At 37.0% G+C, this 20696-nt stretch overlaps 1 protein-coding gene across 3 annotated transcripts in view; it reads right to left on the reverse strand.

Moving 5' to 3' along the window:
* The window catches only part of LOC133053662 (zinc finger Y-chromosomal protein), a 67726-nt gene that overhangs the window by 14276 nt on the left and 32754 nt on the right, over positions 1–20696 (reverse strand). For 2 of the 3 annotated variants that reach the window (XM_061138182.1, XM_061138180.1), the window contains exons 2-3: positions 8343–8431; positions 2174–2743 (exon numbers count right to left, since the gene is read on the reverse strand). In XM_061138182.1, coding sequence (XP_060994165.1) covers positions 2174–2743; positions 8343–8403 — 631 coding nt within the window. In that variant the 5' untranslated portion in view covers positions 8404–8431. Of the gene's footprint in view, positions 1–2173; positions 2744–8342; positions 8432–9298; positions 9367–20696 lie in introns of all 3 variants that reach the window. The other variant, XM_061138181.1, reaches the window with a different exon arrangement.

Consider the following 20696-nt stretch of genomic DNA (forward strand, 5'->3'; position numbering starts at 1 on the left):
AAGTATTTCATCATCCTTTGTATTCTTATAACTACTAGAAGCAATAAACCATAAATTGTATGCATCATCTAAGTTTATGTATTAGATAAGGTTTGGGCTTCATTTATTCACTCATCACAGAAGCACTTTACAGTAAATGTTCAATATAACCAATCATAATTAATTGGAAACTAATACCATAATACCAGGCCAACTGATTAAAACATCTAAACTAGATGGCCCTGTAGGGGGCATGATAATGACAGAATTTCAGCCATAAAATTAATGTATTCAATAAATATTTCACACGTAATATGCATAGTTTGATGGTAGAGATACCTAAAACAAGTAAGATGCATCAAATTCTATCTTCAAGACATGGTCAATTTAAAATCAACGGTAGCATCTAGACTGTAAGACTATATATTGCCATTGTGCTGTAAAAGTAATCATCTCAGTCTAGATACATTATTATATAATAAAAAAAAGAGAATTCTTCTTTGTCACTAAAGGAGATCTTCAGAAGGAAGAAAATTGACAAAATCAACACTAAACATTGTATAAAAACGTAGGCATTTAGATTTAATAACTTACTGTCATTTCTAGAAAGAGAACAGACATCTGTTTACATTCTTTTATCTACACATGTTGAATAAATACATCAAAAAACTGAGAAACTTCCTATTATTATTAAAAACATTGACTGTCAATAACAATGTCTCAGGTTTCTCTATCATGTATAAAATCAGATTAGACCATAACTTTGTTGCATTCATAACAAAACAGGTGCCAAGCACTCCTTTTCCCCAGAGTTTTAAATAATAGAGAATAAAAAGAAGTATATTTCATAGAAGGCAAAAACAAGTACACACCAATGTAACAGAAATCTGTAGATAAAAATCACCTTTAAAAAATTTATATTCTAATTAAATTTACATTAAAATTAAAACCTAAATTAGTTGTGATAAATATTAACCATACCCCTTTTTCTTCAGAAATACAATCAAGGTCAGAAACTATAAATTATTAAGAACCTCAATACTTAATCTAGAATAAGGTTTTGTACACACAAGGAGTTCAATGAGTATTTATTAAACCAGTAGAATGAGATTTGTGACAGCTATTATGCAAGTTCAGCTGAATGCAAAAAATTATAATTATAATGTTGGGCTATATGATATGCCTGATCACAAAAGGGATGTATAAATGCTTAACATCTCTGCCCCCAAAATTTGTGCAGTAACTTTTAATGGTGCTATGCTCAAGACAGAAGGGATAAAGATTTATATTCGGAATTAATGGGAACCTCTTAACTCCATCTACACAGTAGAACTTGTTTCCAAAGAAAACAGTTGTCCCATGAGCTAGCAATTTAGGATAAACAAGTACTTTAAATCAGCAACTATATGATGGACCTAGTCAACAAACTGAACCTCATTAATATAAGGAATATACAGAAAGACTGAAGTTAGAAAATAGCAAACCCATACAAACAGTGATTCTACTAACTTAACTATTATGAGTATGAGATAAAGTATAAGCTAAACTATATCTAATTATTTCCCAGGTGACTTTAATCAACAACAAAAAAAATTTTAAGGTAAATACAATGAAGAAACCCAGTATTCCATAAACAGCTATGAGCAGAATGCAAAATCAATGGTATTAAGTTTCTAATCTATCTAAAATCTAAGTAAATTAATTGTTTACACTCTTATGCATTACTACTATATTCCACAGCATTAAAGTAATATAATTCCAAGCCAAAAGAGAATTTATTTTTTTAAATATAATTACTTCAAGGAGAAGTGGGACACTGGTGTGGATAAAGACCCTAAAGTGCAAAAGTGACTCCATTTATAAAGACAAAGTTTCTTTTTCAAGCTGAAACTCTTCCAAATTTCAGTGGTAATGATAATACAGCAGGTAACAGCCTCATCACTTCTTCCATGATTTCAGCTTTTATCTTTCTACTAAATCCTTATATAGAAAAAAACTATTTATTTTTGTACCATTTGACTTTCCTTAATTATGGCTATCTTACAGGAACCAAACTATACCAATAGTGCAAACAGGCCTAAGAGATTTATCTTAATTTTATATAAGTTTAAGACAAGAAAATATCCCCCAGATATAAGTTAGAAAAGACAGCCTTCGAAAACACCTTTGACAATCACTATACCCCAGGACTTACAGGAAATCATAAGGTAGTCCTCACAGTTGCCTTTGTCATCATCCTGCTGGTCCACAGGGATCCCGTTGGCATCTATGACTGCTTCTGAGGCACAATCTGCTACCAATATGTCTTCTGACACTATGTTGGCTGTCAGAGGATCAGTGACAATTTCTGCCTCTACTACACTATCATGAACAATGTGTTCAACGTGTCCAATGTCAGACACATGTACAGACTCACTGGTCAAGACGTGTTCTGGCATACACATTGAGGCTGAAGTAACATCAGAAGCTAAGACGTCATCTGGGACTGTGCGATGTGCTAAGGACACTTCTTCTGTTACATCTGAGGAAAGCACTTGCTCAGGAATGATGACATTTTCAGACACATCTGCTTCTTCTAAGATATCAGAGCACTGAACATCCTCAATAACAACATCCTCAATAACATCTTGGATTACAACTGAGTCTGGATCATCAGGAACAAAATTATGCACAGTTATATCTGAATCCACAACATCTGAAACAAAAACAGTTTCTTGTACTTCCACAACAATTTGATCACCATCCATGTGTGTAGCATCAGTTCCTTAAAAATACAAAAATTAAAATGACAAATTTCAGGTAGGCATGAATGACAATCTCAAATGATATTAATATTATTTCATTTCCACCAGGAAAACAGACCATATACTTGGCTTTGTCAAACAACAAACAGCTTTAAGAAATAAGGTATTAACACACACACAGTTTTTACTCAACCCCGAACAAATAACATGTAAAGAAATAGAAAAATAAGAAAGGCAGGGCAGTCATAAAAGAAAAACAAAGTTCCCAGCAACTAAAAGGACAGGCACATCAATGAAAAGAGACAGAATGCCACAGTTACAGAGAAAGGAAGAAAGACAACTGACCAAGAATCTCTGAGGACCCATAAGATGAAAAAAGGTACAGCGGCATGGAGCAGTGGAGGTTGAGGTTGGTCTCTGTGGGTCCTGACCAAGTTCACAGTATTATGCCTCCACTGAGCCTCTTCCTGAGCCCTTACCCTCCCATCTCCAGGGTAGTTCCTCAGAATGTAAGAAAGTCTAGTCTACTCCATTATTTAGTTAAGGAATGAAGGTCGAGAGGTGAAATCAATTGGAGCTCATTGAGACTAAATGACTTCACCAAGTTCACAGTTGTTTGCACAACACAAGAATGCCATGAGTGAGAAAAGAAGAAAATATCCTTAACCAAACATGACATAGATAAACGAAAACAAATCTGGTATCTTGGCTCTTGGACCAGTAAAAAAGAAATATGTAAGTCTTAACTAACTAGCTACTCTGGTTGCCTTAGTGTCCCTGGCTGTGACTTAAGAGAAGCTGAATTTACAGATACCTAGCCCAATGATCCCGTGTCAATGAGCAGGCTCTAAGAGCAGATTCTTTAACAAACAAAAAAGATTAAGAATGGCCAAAGAATAATATAACATGCAATAACTCTTTAAACAGGTAAATACCCAACTAATTACATATAGAAACAATAACAAAAGGACATTTTCTTTCTATAAAACTTCTGACAAAATACTTAATTATAATTTGTTTTCAATGTTTATAATAATTCACATTATGCAACAGATAACTTTAAACTGCATCTTAAAAACATAATTGTGAAAGCATTTGTGCAAAGAGAACTGATTAAAAAAGGTCTATATCAGAGAACAGTTAGGACATTCATTCTATGACCCTGGACAAGTCATTTACCCTCTGAGTTTTTGTTTCCTCATCAGTGAAATGAGGACAGTAGTATTTGCCATGCATACCTCATGGGACTGTTGTGATGATCAAATGCAAGTGTAAGGGAAGTGTTCTGAAAAAACTGGAATGAGAGGTTTCATAATTCGGACACGTGAAAATGGAAGACCTGATAGATTAAGTGACTGGCTTAAAGATAAACAACAGAGTGTTAATAAACAGGGTTAATATGCAAAAGTTCCTCATTCTACCTTGGCTAATGCTCACCCAAGGCTTCCTTGTGTCCTTAAGCTAGGAAATACTATGTGTGTTTCTCCAAAGACTGTAATGTCTTTAGAGAAACTTGTGGAAAACACACATAGTATTTACAAGTTTAATTATATTTTTATATTTAAATTTTTTATTTAAATTTTTTATTTATATTTTATATTATATTTATAAATATTTTATTTATATTTTTATAACTGTAATTCAACTACACTTCACTATGTTCAAGTGACCAAAGAGGTAGTCACCATTATCAAGCAGAAATTACCAAAAAGACTATCCCAAACTGTTTAAGAAACATATACACATACTTAGGATTTAGAAATCTCATGTTAAAAATCCCCATATTTCCTGGTAAAGTTAATTACTGTTTCATTAACATATAGCAATATGATCATATAAAATTCAATGAATGAAATCCTTAAAATTTGAATGTGTAAGAGTTGTGTTAATCATTTTAACACTATTCTTTACTTAGAACCATGGGTAATTTGTAAATGTCAATACATTTTTTCCCACTATTATAACTTCATGAATATCATCATTCTTGTGCAGTCGGAGGAATGAAGCAAGAGTCCATTAGCCTCATACACAAGGCTCCTTTCAGGAAAGCCTTTGAGAAACAGGGCTATATAAGTAGGACACTATCAAAACAGAGGATTTCAGGTTTATACTTTATCGCTGGGGCCATGATGAACACAGGTATGGCACCATCCATATGTTATTTTAGGATGAGTACTCTACTTGCAAAGTTAATGAAAAAAAATAACTTTGAGGAAAATAATTTAATACTATAGGTTAAGAATGAGATAAAAGTGCCTCGGTTATGTGGTAGGACACTGTGAAGAGCAGTGTGGTACGCAGACTGCCCTGACCTACCCTCCTTGCAAAATGTCAATGTCTGAATGGCTGGAATTGTGAAGGTATCAAATTATGATGTATGTAGGCCATGAGTACTTTGGGCATATAATTAAAGGAATCTTAAAACAGTGTGATTTCACTACAAAATTTAGGTGGGATTTTTACAAAATCCAATTTGATTACATGAACCAAAATCCAACTTGATTACACGTCTCTTAAAGCAGAGAAATTCACTAGACTGGTATCAGAGAGCTGACACAGAACATTAATTTTGAGAGACATGCAATTCTCAGTTCCTGCGGATGGGCACAGGAGGGGGGTACTGGCACATGAAAAGCAGGAGAAGGTATACAATTAGCAAGAAGCGAAGAGCAGCCAGCAAGGAAATAGGGACTTTGGCTCCACAATGGAAAGAAAGTGAATTCAGCCAACCACATGAATTAGCTTGAAATCAGTTTCATCCCCAAACCCCAGAAACACTCTGCTGACACCATGATTTCAGCCACATAAAATCCAAAATAGCATAGCTATGCCACAACAGATTTCTGACTATGGAAACTGAAATGTAGAATTTCACTGTGTTAAATTGTTTTATCTGTTTATAGAGCTTGGCGTAGAAATGAATACAGATTTTTGACACCACAGTGTGGAGGGCCACTATGACAGATTCCTACAAACGTCAAATAGCTTTGATTTCCGCTTGAACAGACGACAAACAGAAATACGGATGCTAACAATTCATGTTAGTAAAAATTCAGAAGGAAGAACCAATCAAGGCAGAAAATTCTTCTATGGACTTAAGACACTTAGGTCACCACGGACAGATAGTTAATACAAATCTAGACTTTAGAATACTGCTAATGCTGCTTACAATAGCCAGGACATGGAAGCAACCTAGATAGATGTCCATTAGCAGACGAATGGCTAAGAAAGTTGTGGTACATATACCCAATGGAATATTACTCAGCTATTAAAAAGAACACATTTGAATCAGTTCTAATGAGGTGGATGAAACTGAAGCCTATTATAGAGAGCGAAGTAAGTCAGAAAGAAAAACACTGATATAGTATATTAATTCATATATATGGAATTCAGAAAGATAGTAATGATGACCCTATACTTGAGACAGTGAAAGAGACACAGATGTAAAGAACAGACTTTTGGACTCTGTGGGAGGAGGTGAGGGTGGGATGATTTGAGAGAACAGCACTGAAACTTGTATATTAACATATGTAAAACGGATCACCAATCCAGGTTCAATGCATGAGACAGGGCACTCAGGGCTGGTACACTGAGACAACCCTGAAGGATGGACTGGGAAAGGAGGTGGGAGAGGGGTTCAGGATGGAGGACATAGTTACACCCTTCACTGATTCATGTGATTGTGTTGCAAAAACCACTACAACATTGTAATTAGCCTCCAAGTTTTAAAAAAAAAACAGTGCTAATAAAAGCTCAAAATGTAGTGAGGAACACGTTATTCAAAAACTAAAGAAAGGAACATACTGTTATGTTGTGATGAGTATAGCTTATTAGCAACACTATCCTGCAAGTCCATGGAAAGAGTAACATGAAATTTGACTCAGATATTTAGCTCAGGAGCTTTTAGTGATGTTGCTACTGTAAGCTGGTTTCTTTCTGCTGCTAAGCTAAATTCAAGGAAAGAAAAGGAAATTGTAGAAGAATAAATAAAAAGGTAGAAGGACTTAATTTGGGATATTCTGTCTCAACAGATGAAAAAATAAAAATAGAGTTAAACCTGGGGTGATGTGATGTGAGGAAAAAACTTTCTACAGAAAAAGTAGTTTGTGACTCTACACCGCCCTGAAATTTCAGACAGACCCAACTGTCTGAGAATAAGGTCTTTCTGAGGCTGTAAATGGTGTGCCTCACACCATTAAACAAACTAAAATGTTTCTAGGGAGTTTACAGTATTATCCCTCAATCATCTTGGCAAAAGTCCAAAAGAAGTGGTATTATTTGTGAAAGATATGTAGATAAATCTCTTCTCTAGTAAAGGAAATGCCCGTGAAACAGAGAAGCGACTCACAGAATTATTTGTAAGTTTATACTTTCAGAATCAATACTAATTTGGATTATTAGCCTGGAGTAAAGACAACAGAAAAAATACAACATAAGGAAAGCTGGCACTCCAAATTCTAGTAGTAAGAAGCACACAGACAAAACTACTCAGTTGAAAAACATCATCTTTGATGAAAAAGGGAAGGATAACTCAAGGCAGCCATTAAATGCCCAGGATTTGAAACCTAATGGTGATTACTACATTAACCTACCCAGTTATTTTTGAACTTCATTAATACCATTTCACCCTCCTTTCACCATCTGAATGAACCAGGATATTCAAGGGTACCCTACCATTTACACTAGGAGTAGATAACTTGTTTCTTCAGCTGTATAGGACTGCAGATGAAGAGGAACTCAAACCTTGAACTAAAACTAATGAACTATATACCCAGTGTATCCTGAACATCTGATTTAGATGCTATTTTAGATTTTTTCTTAACTTCAGATGAGCATTTTGGATGCCAAATCTGAGAACCGGAGGAGAGGATGAATGCATTTTACACTTATGAGAGGCTTAAATGTTTGGGAACCAGAGTGATAGGCAAAAGAGTCCCTCAAAGATATCCAAATCCTAATTCTTGGATCTAGAAAATATGTGTGTGACACAGTAAAAGAAATCTTGCAGATGGAATTAGGGGTGTCAGTAAGATACAGGCAGATTATCCTGGGTGGGTTGCTGGCTGGAGCCAAGAAAATGTGACAGGAAGCAACTTCAGATTCAAAACTTGATAGGGACTCAATTTGCTACTGCTAAAGAGAAACACATGTAAAACCTGAGAAGGAATATAGGCAGTCTCCAGAAGCCAAAAAACAAAAAAAAAGGCAATCGGCAAAGGAATGAAGCCCTGCCAACACCCTGAGTTTGGCTTTGTGAAATTCTACATAAATGACAGTTAAGTCACATGGTATATCAATTTCCAACCTACAAAAATGTGAGGTAACAAACATGCATTTTATAGGTCACCAAATTTGTGGAAATGCATTACAGCAAAGAGAGAAAACCAATACCAGCAGAAATAACTAACAGTACTTAACTGGGAAAAATGAGAATAACTAAAGTCAACAGCTAAGAATTTGATACTGATGGTATTATTGACAAGATTGAGCTGGCAGTGAGATTTTGATAGGATAAAAAGATACCTAAGAATGAATAAATTACAATCTAAAAATCCATCTATAGATAAACAATTCCAAATCTGGCAAATGGAAAGTGGAACCACCATGAAACAGATATACCTATTCCATCAAAACATGAGTTTGGTTCCTGTGGCTGTATTTCAAGTTCATCTTCATCCATGGCCTCTGATTCTCATTAGTCACAGCTCCTAAACCAGGGAATAAAGTACACCAAACATTAACTGTTTGTATTACATATATCATCATGATATTTATACTTCTGAAATGATCACATTTATTGATTAATCAGAAACCTATCAATGTTAAAGTAAAGGAAACATCATGATTTTTCCCAAAATATTTGGACAATTATATCACAAGAAAGGGAAGTAAATCAACCAGGATGACAGTGCTTGGGGACTTTCTGTTTTAATCACAGTATAAGCTATATAAACAACATACTATTTTTTTAATTGAGGCACAGCTGAGTGCAATTATTATGTAAGTTTCAAGTATACAACACAGTGACTCAACAATATTTGAAAGTTATAGTCTACTTATAATTAAAAAATATTGGCTGTGTTCCCTGTGTGGTACAACATGTCTTTGAGCTTATATATCGTACATTTAATAATTTGTACCTCTTTATTTCCTACCTTATCTTTCTTCTCCCCTTCTCACTGGCAACCACAGTTTGTTATCTATGAAGTCTGTTTCTTTTCTGCTGCATTTCAGTAATTTCTTTTATTAAAGTGCATAAATATTAACTGTTTAGTTTAATTTATACATGTGTATTATTTTTAGCATAATTCAGAATAAGATACAAAGCATTTTTTGTACTCCAGAATCACCCTCTAGCTTCCTCGCCATTAACAGTAAATGACCCTTTTAAGATTCAAGTTAAACAAACTTTGTACTGAGGGGATTTCAGCAAAATTCTTATTACATCTTTGAATTTAATACAGACTACCATCTTCCTACCAAAGAATTACAGAAGGGTAAAAGATAAAAATTTATTACAATGATAAACATGCTTGAGATTTCTGCTTAGCTTACAATCACTTCCCTTCACTGACCTTCTGATTGCAGAAATAATTCTCAAAGCGTATTTATATTCTCCAGGCAACAAATGATTTGGTAGCAGCTAAGAAAAAAAAAAAATCATCTTTGAACATAATAAAACCAAAGTTCCACTTGTAGGATGTCTGAAACCATAAGCAAGAGTTTCTCTTTCTCCTAGTGACTGAAATAATAACATTTAAACATAAAGATGATGGTCTTCTACAAAATTTAATCTATGGTAGAAGAAATAGCCAGTTAAAAAGAAGTTAAAATACAAGAATGCAAAGTACCCAGCACATGCCTAAAAAATAAGTGGGTAGATTAGAGGGAGCAGAAAGCTGAGGTTTATTGGGGGGTCATGATTTACTTAGCACCAGTTCAGTTCAGTTGCTCAGTCATGTCCAACTCTTTGCAACCCCATGAATCGCAGCATGCCAGGCCTCCCTGTCCATCACCAACTCCTGGAGTTTACTCAAACTCACATCCATTGAGTCAGTGATTCCATCCAGCCATCTCATCCTCTGTCGTCCCCTTCTCCTCCTACCCCCAATCCCTCCCAGCATCAGGGTCTTTTCCAATGAGTCAACTCTTTGCATGAGGTGGCCAAAGTCCTGGAGCTTCAGCATTAGTCCTTCCAATGAACACCCAGGACTGATCTCCTTTAGGATGGACTAGTTGGATCTCCTTGCAGTCCAAGGGACTCTCAAGGGTTTCCCAGCATTAGGGTCTTTTCAAATGAGTCAGCTCTTTGCATCAGGTGGCCAAAATATTGAAGTTTCTTAGCACCAAGCACCACACAAACTTAAGGCTGGTTTTTCCTATCTCCACTCTCTAATTCACCCTTAATTCTGCTATATTACACATAGTATTATTTTTGTTGACAATATACAAGAATGTCTGCTTGTTAAAATTTCAAATAATGTAGTGTAGTGGGTATATCTTTCTCTTTTGGGTCCTTGATCCTGGAGGAACTGCCCCTCCCATAGGTAGGTAAATCCTACTGAAAGCAATAGTCTCCTTTTTGAGTGCACCTTTTTGAGTGCAACCAATCAAAGCCCGCACCCTTAACCATCAAACTGATACACTATGCCTAGAATACATTCACCAGAAAATAATCCACAAGCCACAAACCAAACTAGGAACAACAACTGGGTTCCTACAGCCCAGAGACCATTGAAAGAAACTATTTGAAGTATACAACGATAAATTTAGTATACCTTCTCTTCCTTGCCCATTCCTTCTCTACAGAATGCCAGTAAAGACTCTACATCATATTTCCTCTGCTTCCTTCCACTATGTGGTCCTTAAAGGAATGCCATGCTCCTCTCCTCTTCCTCTTGTATCTGTAACTATAAACTTCTTCCTTTTTCTAAAGTATAATTTAAATGATGTCAGATCTCAATGGAAAACATGCTAATGGCTCCCTGCTGGCTCTAAACAAAATCAAACCCTGTGGTCTACAAGCCTCCAAGATCTGGCCTGACTATCCCTCAATTATTATTTTAATTTCCCTTAATTCATCTTCTTTTCCTTTCTACCACAACACCAATCTGTTTGTCTCTCTCAACAGCCAAAAATATACAACATCTCCACATGACCCAAACTCTACCCCTGGTTTCAGATATGGAAAGACCTTCCTACATCATCATCTGTTTTGATTTATCTCTTACATGTTCAGTTCAGTTCAGTCACTCTGCCGTGTCCAACTCTTTGCGACCCCATGAACCGCAGCACACCAGGCCTCCCTGTCCATCACCAACTCCTGGAGTTTACTCAAACTCATGCCCATCGAGTCGGTGATGCCATCCAGCCATCTCATCCTCTGTCGTCCCCTTCTCCTCCTACCCCCAATCCCTCCCAGCATCAGGGTCTTCTCCAATGAGTCAACTCTTCGCATGAGGTGGCCATGCTGAGTTTCAGCTTCAGCATCAGTCCTTCCAATGAACACCCAGGACTAATCTCTTTTAGGATGGACTGGTTGGATCTCCTTGCAGTACAAGGGACTCTTACATGTACTTCCCCATAAAAAGAAAATTCTTAAAAAACTCCTCCCTCTGATTAGAGTTCACTTCATTCTTTTTTTTTTTTTCCTAAAGCGTATGTCACAGTTCTTGATGTATCTCTCAGTGTTTGACATTTTAACCACATAGTCCTTAACGAATACACAAGTGAAAAAACTCAATTGTAATTAAAGATTAATTTCCAAGATGTCATCCCTAAGACATTTCCAATCCATTTTCAAAAGACAACCTGTTTCATGAGTTTTATTCCAAATGCTTCAAATAAAAAGGTCATGGTAAGTACAGTAATAAATATTTTTCAATCATAAAAATATGGTAGATACTTCTAAATAAATTGTCACTGCTTCCTCTCTCCAAAACTTTCTAGCTTGTCTTCTTTTTCCTCTCAAAAATGCAATTATAAAAAGGTAATTGAGGAAATGTCTTATGAGCATAAGAAAAAGTAAAATGATGTATTATTTAAGGCATCTTTAAATTTCCCTTCAAAAATCATTTTATTAGCTCTAATAAAATTTCAATTTGGATACATCATGGTAGAATAAGTTTTCTACAATTCTCACCCAAAGAACACTGCCAGTGCTCCGTGACAGCCCAGAGTGGGATGGTGAGGCAAGAAGAAGAGAGGTTCAAGAGAGATGGAACATGTTTATCTATGGTTGATTCATAGGACATATGAACATCTACGGTTGATTCATGCTGATGTATGGCAGAAATCAAACAATACTGTAAAGCTATCATCCTTCAACTAAAACTAAATAAATTTTAAACATATATTAAAAATAAATCAAGGACACATGACAACCAATGAAACACAGTAACTTTCCAGTAATCAACCCAAAAGACATGGAGATCTGCAAAACGCCATAAAGAATTATGAAATCATTTTAAGAAAGTTCAGTGAACTAAAAACACAGAAAAGCTAAACAAAACATTGAAAGCCACATGTAAACAAGGAAGTTTAAGTCCAAGACAGTGATCATAAAAGAGAACCAAACAAATTTCTGAAAGAATACAGGGAGATGAAATGGAGGGGGGCATCTCTCAACAGACGGCATCAACAGCAAAATGGATCAAGCAGAAGAAAATAATTTGATGACATGACCTTCATATAAATTAGTCAGAGATAAAAACTATGGGCTATCATCATAGAACACAACTTACATACTACTGGCATCCCAGGAAACAAGGAGAGAAAGAGGGGAACAATGACTTCAAGGAACTAATGGTTTCCCTAACCTGTGAAATACCTGGATATCCAAATGTTCTATATTCCCTGAATTTCATCCTAAATGATGAAACTCAGATCTCAAGACACATAATTCAACTTTCAAAAAGGGAAACAAGTGAATTTTAAAAGCAGCAAAGAGAAAAATTTCTCTAAAATGTAATCCCTATCAAGTTATAGATGTATTTCTCAGAAGAAACAATGAAAGCTAGAAGCTAGTATTAAAAGAATTTTTTTTTTTAAATGGGACTATATTGCTTTACAGTGTTGTGTTAGTTTCTACTGTACAACAAAGTGAATCAACTGTATGTGTACATTTACTTCCTCCTCCTTTTGGAATTCCTTCCATTTAGGTCACAAAGATCATTAAGTAGAGTTCTCCATGCCTTACAGTAAGTGCTCATTAGCTATCTGTTTTTATATACTGTATTCATACTATCAATAGTGTCTAAGCGTCTATCCCAATCTCCCAATTTACTCCATTCCTCCCATCCCAACACTATTTTTCACATTTAGCCTGAAGAACTCCTTTCAGCATTTATTATAAGGCAGGTCTACTGGTAATGAACTCTTTTGCATCTGTTTGGTAAATTCTAACTTTCCTTCATTTCTGAAGGACATGTAAGACAATAATAAATTATTCTATAAATCAAAGACAAAAACTATTAAACAATAACATTAGCTACAATTTCTAGATGAACATACAATATAAGAAAGATAAACAGCAATAACAGAAATGTCAGTGAGGAGTAAAAGGACAGAGCTTTTGTATATAATAAAGTTTTAAGTTGTCATCAGCTTAAAGCAGATCATTAGGTGCATAAGATTATTGTTAAGCCTCATACTGTTAACCAAAAACCTACAGTAGATACATAAAAGGTAAAAGAGAAGAAAGTTACCACTATGAAAAATAATCAGAAGGAAAAACAAAGAAATTCAGAAAAGAGCAAGATAGTAAGTCTTTAAGTATCATTAACGACCCTGATGTTAAATGGACTAAATTTTCCAATCAAAGGACAGAGTGGCTAGATCGATTAGAAAAGAAAAAGAAAAAAGAAGACTCAACCACCAACTATATGCTGTACACAGGACACTCACTGTATGAGTTAAGGACAAACAGGCTAAACGTGAAGAGTTGGGTAAAGATATTCCTTTCAAGTGGAAATCAAAAAAAGAGTAGAGATAGCTATACATTAGACAAAACAACAGTAGCTCAAAAATGGAATAGAAGGTCTTTATGTAATGATAAATGTCCAATGCATCCAGACATACACCAAAAATATGTACGAAAGCAACACTGTATCTTGCATTAAGCAAATACAAAATGGAGGAGTCTTACTGTTGTAATATATTTCTTATTTCAAATTCATTATTATTTGTTTTGAATGGAGAAATATATTAAAATAACTAATAAGTCTCCAGAGGCTTCAATATAACAACTTTTAACAGACAGATCATCCGAATGCAAAATCTACAAACACTATTTGAACTACACATCAGATCAAATGGATCTAACACACATACCATCCAAAACCAACAAGATATTCCATCCAAGCAACAGGATCCTCATTCTTCTCAAGCACACTTGGACTATTCTTCACATATGTCCCAAGTCTTAACAAACTTAGGAAAAATTAATTTATAGCAAGTATCTTTCCTTACAACACTGATATGAAATGAGAAATCATCAAAAATCTTTCAACAAACAAAAAAATCCTTCTACAAAACAAAACTTGGTAGAATTTTCAGTCCTACCAAAAATTTACATGAGGGCTGAGTTATCCTACTCAAACTCGTCCAGAAAATTTGAGAGGTAGGAAAACTCCCAAACTCATACTTTGAAGCCACCATCACCCAGACTGCAAAAGCAGACAAAGATAACCACAAAAAAATAAAACTACAGGCCAGGGGATGGTCCTAAGATGGCGGAGGTAAAGGATGGGGAAACCACTTTCTCCTCCACAAATTCATTGAAAAAACATCTGAACGCTGCAAATTCCACAAAACAACTTCTGAATGCTGGCAGAGGGTATCAGGCACCCAGAAAAGCAGCCAGTTGTCTTCAAAAGGAGGTAAGACAAAATATAAAAGATAAAATGAGACACAGAGGTAGGGACGGAGACCCTCCCCAGAAGGGAGTCTTAAAAGAGGACAACTTTCCAAACACCAGGAAAACCTGTCACGGGGGGTTTGGGGAGTTTTGGAATCTCAGAGGGAAACATAACCGGGAGGAAAATGAAAAAAATTAATAAATAAAATGCACAGATTACCTGCCTAATGGGCAACTCTCAGTACTCAGATCCACTACCAGTAAGCAGGGGCTGAACAGAGAAGTACAGGCTGCATTCCTTAGGGTAACAATAAGACCTGAATACCCTGAGGGCAATCTAAGGGAACTAAGGTGAGACAGCAACCCAAACTGTGGGATAGCCAGAGGGAGAGAGGAAAGAAAAAAGAGAGAGAGACAACTATCCCACGAAAAGCCCTAACCTTATAGGAATACCAGACCACCTGACCTGCCTCCTGAGAAATCTGTATGTACGTCAGGAAGTTAACAGTTAGAACTGGACATGGAACAACAGACTGATTCCAAATAGGAAAAGGAGAACCTTAAGGCTGTATATTGTCACCCTACTTATGTAACTTATATGCAGAGTACATCAAGAGAAACGCTGGGCTGGAGGAATCATAGGGTGGAACCAAGATTTCTGGGAGAAATATCAATAACCTCAGATATGAAGATGACACCATCCTTATGCAGAAAGTGAAGAACTCAAGAGCCTCTTGATGAAAGTGAGAGAGGGAGTGAAAAAGTTGGCTTAAAGCCCAACAATCAGAAAACCAAGATCAAGGCATCCGGTCCAATCACTTCATGGAAAATAGATGGTAAAACGGTGGATACAGCGGCTGACTCTTATTTTTCTGGGCGCCAAAATTACTGCAGACGGTGACTGCAGCCATGAAATTAAAAGACGTTTACTCCTTGAAGCAACTCCACGTTCAAGGTCAGGAGGGGCGGCTGTGAGGAGATATCCCTCGTCCAATGTAAGGAGCAGTGGCTGTGCTTTGTTGGAGCAGCCATGAAGACATACCCCATGTCCAAGAAAAGAGAAACCCAAGTAAGATGGTAGGTATTGTGAGAGGGCATCAGACGGCAGATATACTGAAGCCATAATCACAGAAAACTAGCCAATCTGATCACACGTACCACAGCCTTGTCTAACTCAATGAAACTAAGTCATGCCATGTGGAGCCAACCAAGACGGTCGGGTCATGGTGGAAAGGTCTCACAGAATGTGGTCTACTGGAGAAGGGAATGGCAAACCACTTGAGTATTCTTGCCTTGAGAACCCCATGAACAGTATGAAAAGGCAAAATGAAACAATACTGAAAGAGAAACTCCCCAGGTCGGTAGGTACCCAATATGCTACTGGAGATCAGTGGAGAAATAACTCCAAAAGAATGAAGGGATGGAGCCAAAGCAAAAACAATACCCAGATGTGGATGTCACTAGTGATAGAAGCAAGGTCCGATGCTGTAAAGAGCAATATTGATAGGAACCTGGAGTGTTAGGTGCATGAATCAAGGCAAATTGGAAGTGGTCAAACAGGAGATGGCAAGAGTGGACGTTAACATTCTAGGAATCAGTGAACTAAGATGGACTGGAATGGGTGAATTTAACTCAGATGACCATTATATCTACTACTGTGGGCAGGAATCCCTTAGAAGAAATGGAGTACCATCATGGAAAACAAAAGAGTCCTTTGACTTTGGATGCAAAGTCAAAAATGACAGAATGAGCTCTGTTCGCTTCGAAGGCAAACCATTCAATATCATGGTAATCCAAGCCTACACCCCAACCAGTAACGCTGAAGAAGCTGAAGTTGAACGGTTCTATGAAGACCTACAAGAACTTTTAGAGCTAATACCCAAAAAAGATGTCCTTTTCATTATAGGGGACTGGAATGCAAAAGGAGAAGTCAGGAAACACCTGGAGTAAGAGGCAAATTTAGCCTTGGAGTACAGAACAAAGCAGGGGAAAGGCTAATAGAGTTTTGCCAAGAGAACGCACTGGTCATAGCAAACACCCTCTCCCAACAACACAAGAGAAGACTCTACACCTGGACATCACCAGATGGTCAACACTGAAATCAGATTGATTATATTCTTTGTAGCCAAAGATGGAGAAGCTCTATATAGTCAGCAAAAACCAGGCCAGGAGCTGACGGTGGCTCAGATCATAAACTTCTTATTGCCAAATTCAGGCTGAAATTGAAGAAAGTGGAGAAAACCACTAGACCATTCAGGTATGACCTAAATCAAATCCCTTATGACTATACAGTGGAAGTGAGAAATAGATTTAACGGACTAGATCTGACAGAGTGCCTGATGAACTATGGATGGAGGTTTGTGACACTGTACAGGAGACAGGAATCAAGACCATCACCAAGAAAAAGAACTGCAAAAAAGCAAAATGGCTGTCTAAGGAGGCTTTACAAATAGCTGTGAAAAGAAGGGAAGTGAAAAGGAAAGGAGAAAAGGAAAGATCCATTCAAATGGAGAGTACCAAAGAATAGCAAGGAGAGATAAAAAAAGCCTTCCTCAGCACACAACTGCACTCATCTCACATGCTAGTAAAGTAATGCTCAAACTTCTCCAAGACAGGCTTCAGCAATATGTGAACCGTGAACCTCCAGATGTTCAAGCTGGTTTTAGGAAAAAAAGAGGAACTAGAGATCAAATTGCCAACATCTGCTGGATCATCGAAAAAGCAAGAGAGTTCAAGAAAAACATCTATTTCTGCTTTAATGACTATGCCAAAGTCTTTGACTTTGGATAAATCAATAAACTGTGGATCGCAATAGACTGTGGAAAATTCTGAAAGAGATGGGATGACCAGACCACCTGACCTGCCTCTTGAGAAACCTGTATGCAGGTCAGGAAGCAACACTTAGAACTGGACATGTAACAACAGACTGGTTCCAAATAAGAAAAGGAGTATGTCAAGGGTGTATATTGTCACCCTGCTTATTTAACTTATATGCAGAGTACATCATGAGAAACACTGGGCTGGAAGAAGCATAGGCTGGAATCAAGATTGCCGGGAAAAATATCAATAACCTCAGATATGCAGATGACACCATTCTTATGTCAGAGAGTGAAGAAAAACTCAAGAGCCTCTTGATGAAAGTGAAAGAGGAGAGTGAAAAAGTTGGCTTAAAGCTCAACATTCAAAAAACTAAGATCAAGGCATCTGGTCCCATCACTTCATGGCAAATAGATGGGGAATAGCGGCTGACTTTATTTTTCCAAGTGCCAAAATCACTACAGATGGTGACTACAGCCAGGAAATTAAGATACTCCTGGGAAGGAAAGTTATGACCAACCTAGACAGTGTATTAAAAAGCAGAGACAATACTTTATCAACAAAGTTCATCTAGTCTAGGCTATGGTTTTTCTAGTGGTCTGTACTGATGTGAGAGTTGGACTGTAAGGAAAGCTGAGCGCAGAAGGATTGACACTTTGAAATGTGGTGTTGGAGAGACTCTTGAGAGTCCCTTGGACTGCAAGGAGATCCAACCAGTCCATCCTAAATAAGATCAGTCCTGGGTGTTCATTGGAAGGACTGATGTTGAAGCTGAAACTCCAATACTTTGGCCACCTGATGCAAAGAGCTGACTCACTGGAAAAGACCTTGATGCTGGAAAAGATTAAGGGCAGGAGGAGAAGGGGACGACAGAGGACGAGATGGCTGGATGGCATCACCAACTCAATGGACATGGGTTTGGGCGGACTCCAGGAGTTGGTGATGGGACAGGGAGGCCTGGTGTGCTACAGTTCACAGGGTCTCAAAGAGTTGGACACACTTGAACAACTGAACTGAACTGAACTGAAAAAGAATACATCTGAATCAGTTCTAATGAGGTGGATGAAACTGGAGCCTACTACACAGAGTGAAGTAAGTCAGAAAGAAAAACACTGATACAGTATACTAACGCATATATATGGAATTTAGAAAGATGGTAACGATAACCCTATATGCGAGACAGCAAAGGAGACACAGATGTATAGAACAGTCTTTCAGAGACTGCAACAGAAGGGGAGGGTGGAATGAATTTAAGAGAATAGCATCAAAACATGTATATTATATGTGAAACAGATCGTCAGTCCACGTTTGATGCATGAGACAGGATGCTCGGGGCTGGTGCACTGGGATGACCCCGAGGGGTGGGATGGGGAGGGAGGTGGTAGCAGGGTTCAGGATGGGGAACACATGTACACCACTGGCTGATTCATGTCAATGTATGGCAAAACCACTACAATACTGTAAAATAACTAGCCTCCAATTAAAAAATAAACCCACAAGCCAATATCACTGATTAACATAGATGCAAAAATCCTAAACAAAATTCTAGCAGACAGAATCCAACAACATATCAAAAAGACCACACATCATGACCAAGTCGGCTTCATTCCAGGGATTCAAGGATTCTTCAATACTGGCAAATCAATCAATATGATACACAATAATACAAACTAAAAGATACATATCATATAATTATCTCAGTAGATGCAGAGAAAGGCTTTGACAAAATGAAACAAACATTTATGATAAAAATTCTCAAGAAAGCTGACAGAAAAGGAACATACCTCAACATGATGAAAGCCGTAACAACAGACCTACAGCAAACATTCTCCTCAATGGAGAAAAACTGAAAGCATTTCTTCTAAAATCAGGAACAAGACAAGAGTGCTCACTCTCACCACTACTACGCAACATAGTTTCAAAAGTTTTGGCCACAGCAATCAAAGCAGAAAAAGAAATAAATGGAATTCAGATTGGAAAAGAAGAAGTAAAACTTTCACTGTTGGCAGATGACACAATCTGCTACATACATGTACACGCGGCTAATTCATGTTGATGTATGGCAAAAACCATCAACATGTTGTAAAGAAATTATCCTCAAATTAAAATTTATTTTTTAAAAAGAAAAAAGAAATGAAAAATTAGTACCAACTAAGTGGGAAACTAACTTAACGAAACACCTGTGAAATAATCAACATGTCAAAGAAGAAATCATATTAAATTTCAAAATGTTCTAATGCAAAAATGGAAACAAAATACACTAAAACTTATTAGATGCAGCAAAAACAAATAATAAATTCACATGAAAAATAAACACATCTCAAATAAACAACCTTCCCCCTCAAGGAACTAGAAAAAGGACAAAAACTAAGCTCAAAATTGGCAGAAAGAAAGAGAAGGACATAGCAGAAAGAAACGAAATAGTCACCAGAAATATGGAAAACATAAGCAAACCTAGGAACTGTTTTAAACTGACAAATGTTTAGCTAGACTGGGAAAAAAAAAAAAAGCTAAATAAAATCAGAAATAAAAGAGACATTACTACAGACATTAGAGAAACAGAATCATTAAGAACAGGTACATGCCAACGAATTGGGTAACCTACAAAACATGGATAAAGTCCTAGAAACATACTTCCTAACAAGACTATACAAGCAAGAAACAGAAATAAACAAATAAGGCTGCAAGAAAGACAACGCCTGATTTCCCTCAACCTCTGGGACTCAGCAGGTAAGACTCTTCTTGACCCTATTAGACAAGAGGCAGACTGGCAGTTTAAGTGTTTCATCGAGTGGAAATACCAAAAACACCTGGGATACCAAGAGCCAAGAAAGAAACATCAATAAGAAGGTAGGATAAATGGGAGAAAGCTGATCTAAGGCAACTGTATTAGAAAACATGATTAAAAACTTCAAAAAGGGATTTGATGGGATTTGACAGGACAAAGATGATGCCCAACCAGTTGCGCATTCTCTGCTAGGTTGAATGGCCTGTGATGGGAGTCGGCTGGCCTCCAGAGGGCATCATGGACTTAAATTAATAAAGACAGTCTATGACAGTTACAGGAAAACCTCAACAGCCCAATCAGTTCCCATACATAAGACTCTTGGCTAGGGATAGCCCAGGATCTCCCTGCCCCCTGAAATGGGCTCAATTTTATATCCAAACTGGAGAGGGGAAGATATTAATGGCCCAAAGGTCGTCAAAGATGAAAAGGAGATCTTACAGGATCCAGAAGGGTGAAGAATGTCCCCTGTCACCGTAATGGATTATGATCCCACCAACCAATGTTCCTGCAG

Source organism: Dama dama, chromosome Y (assembly GCF_033118175.1).
Source record: "Dama dama isolate Ldn47 chromosome Y, ASM3311817v1, whole genome shotgun sequence".
Lineage (NCBI taxonomy): Eukaryota > Metazoa > Chordata > Mammalia > Artiodactyla > Cervidae > Dama > Dama dama.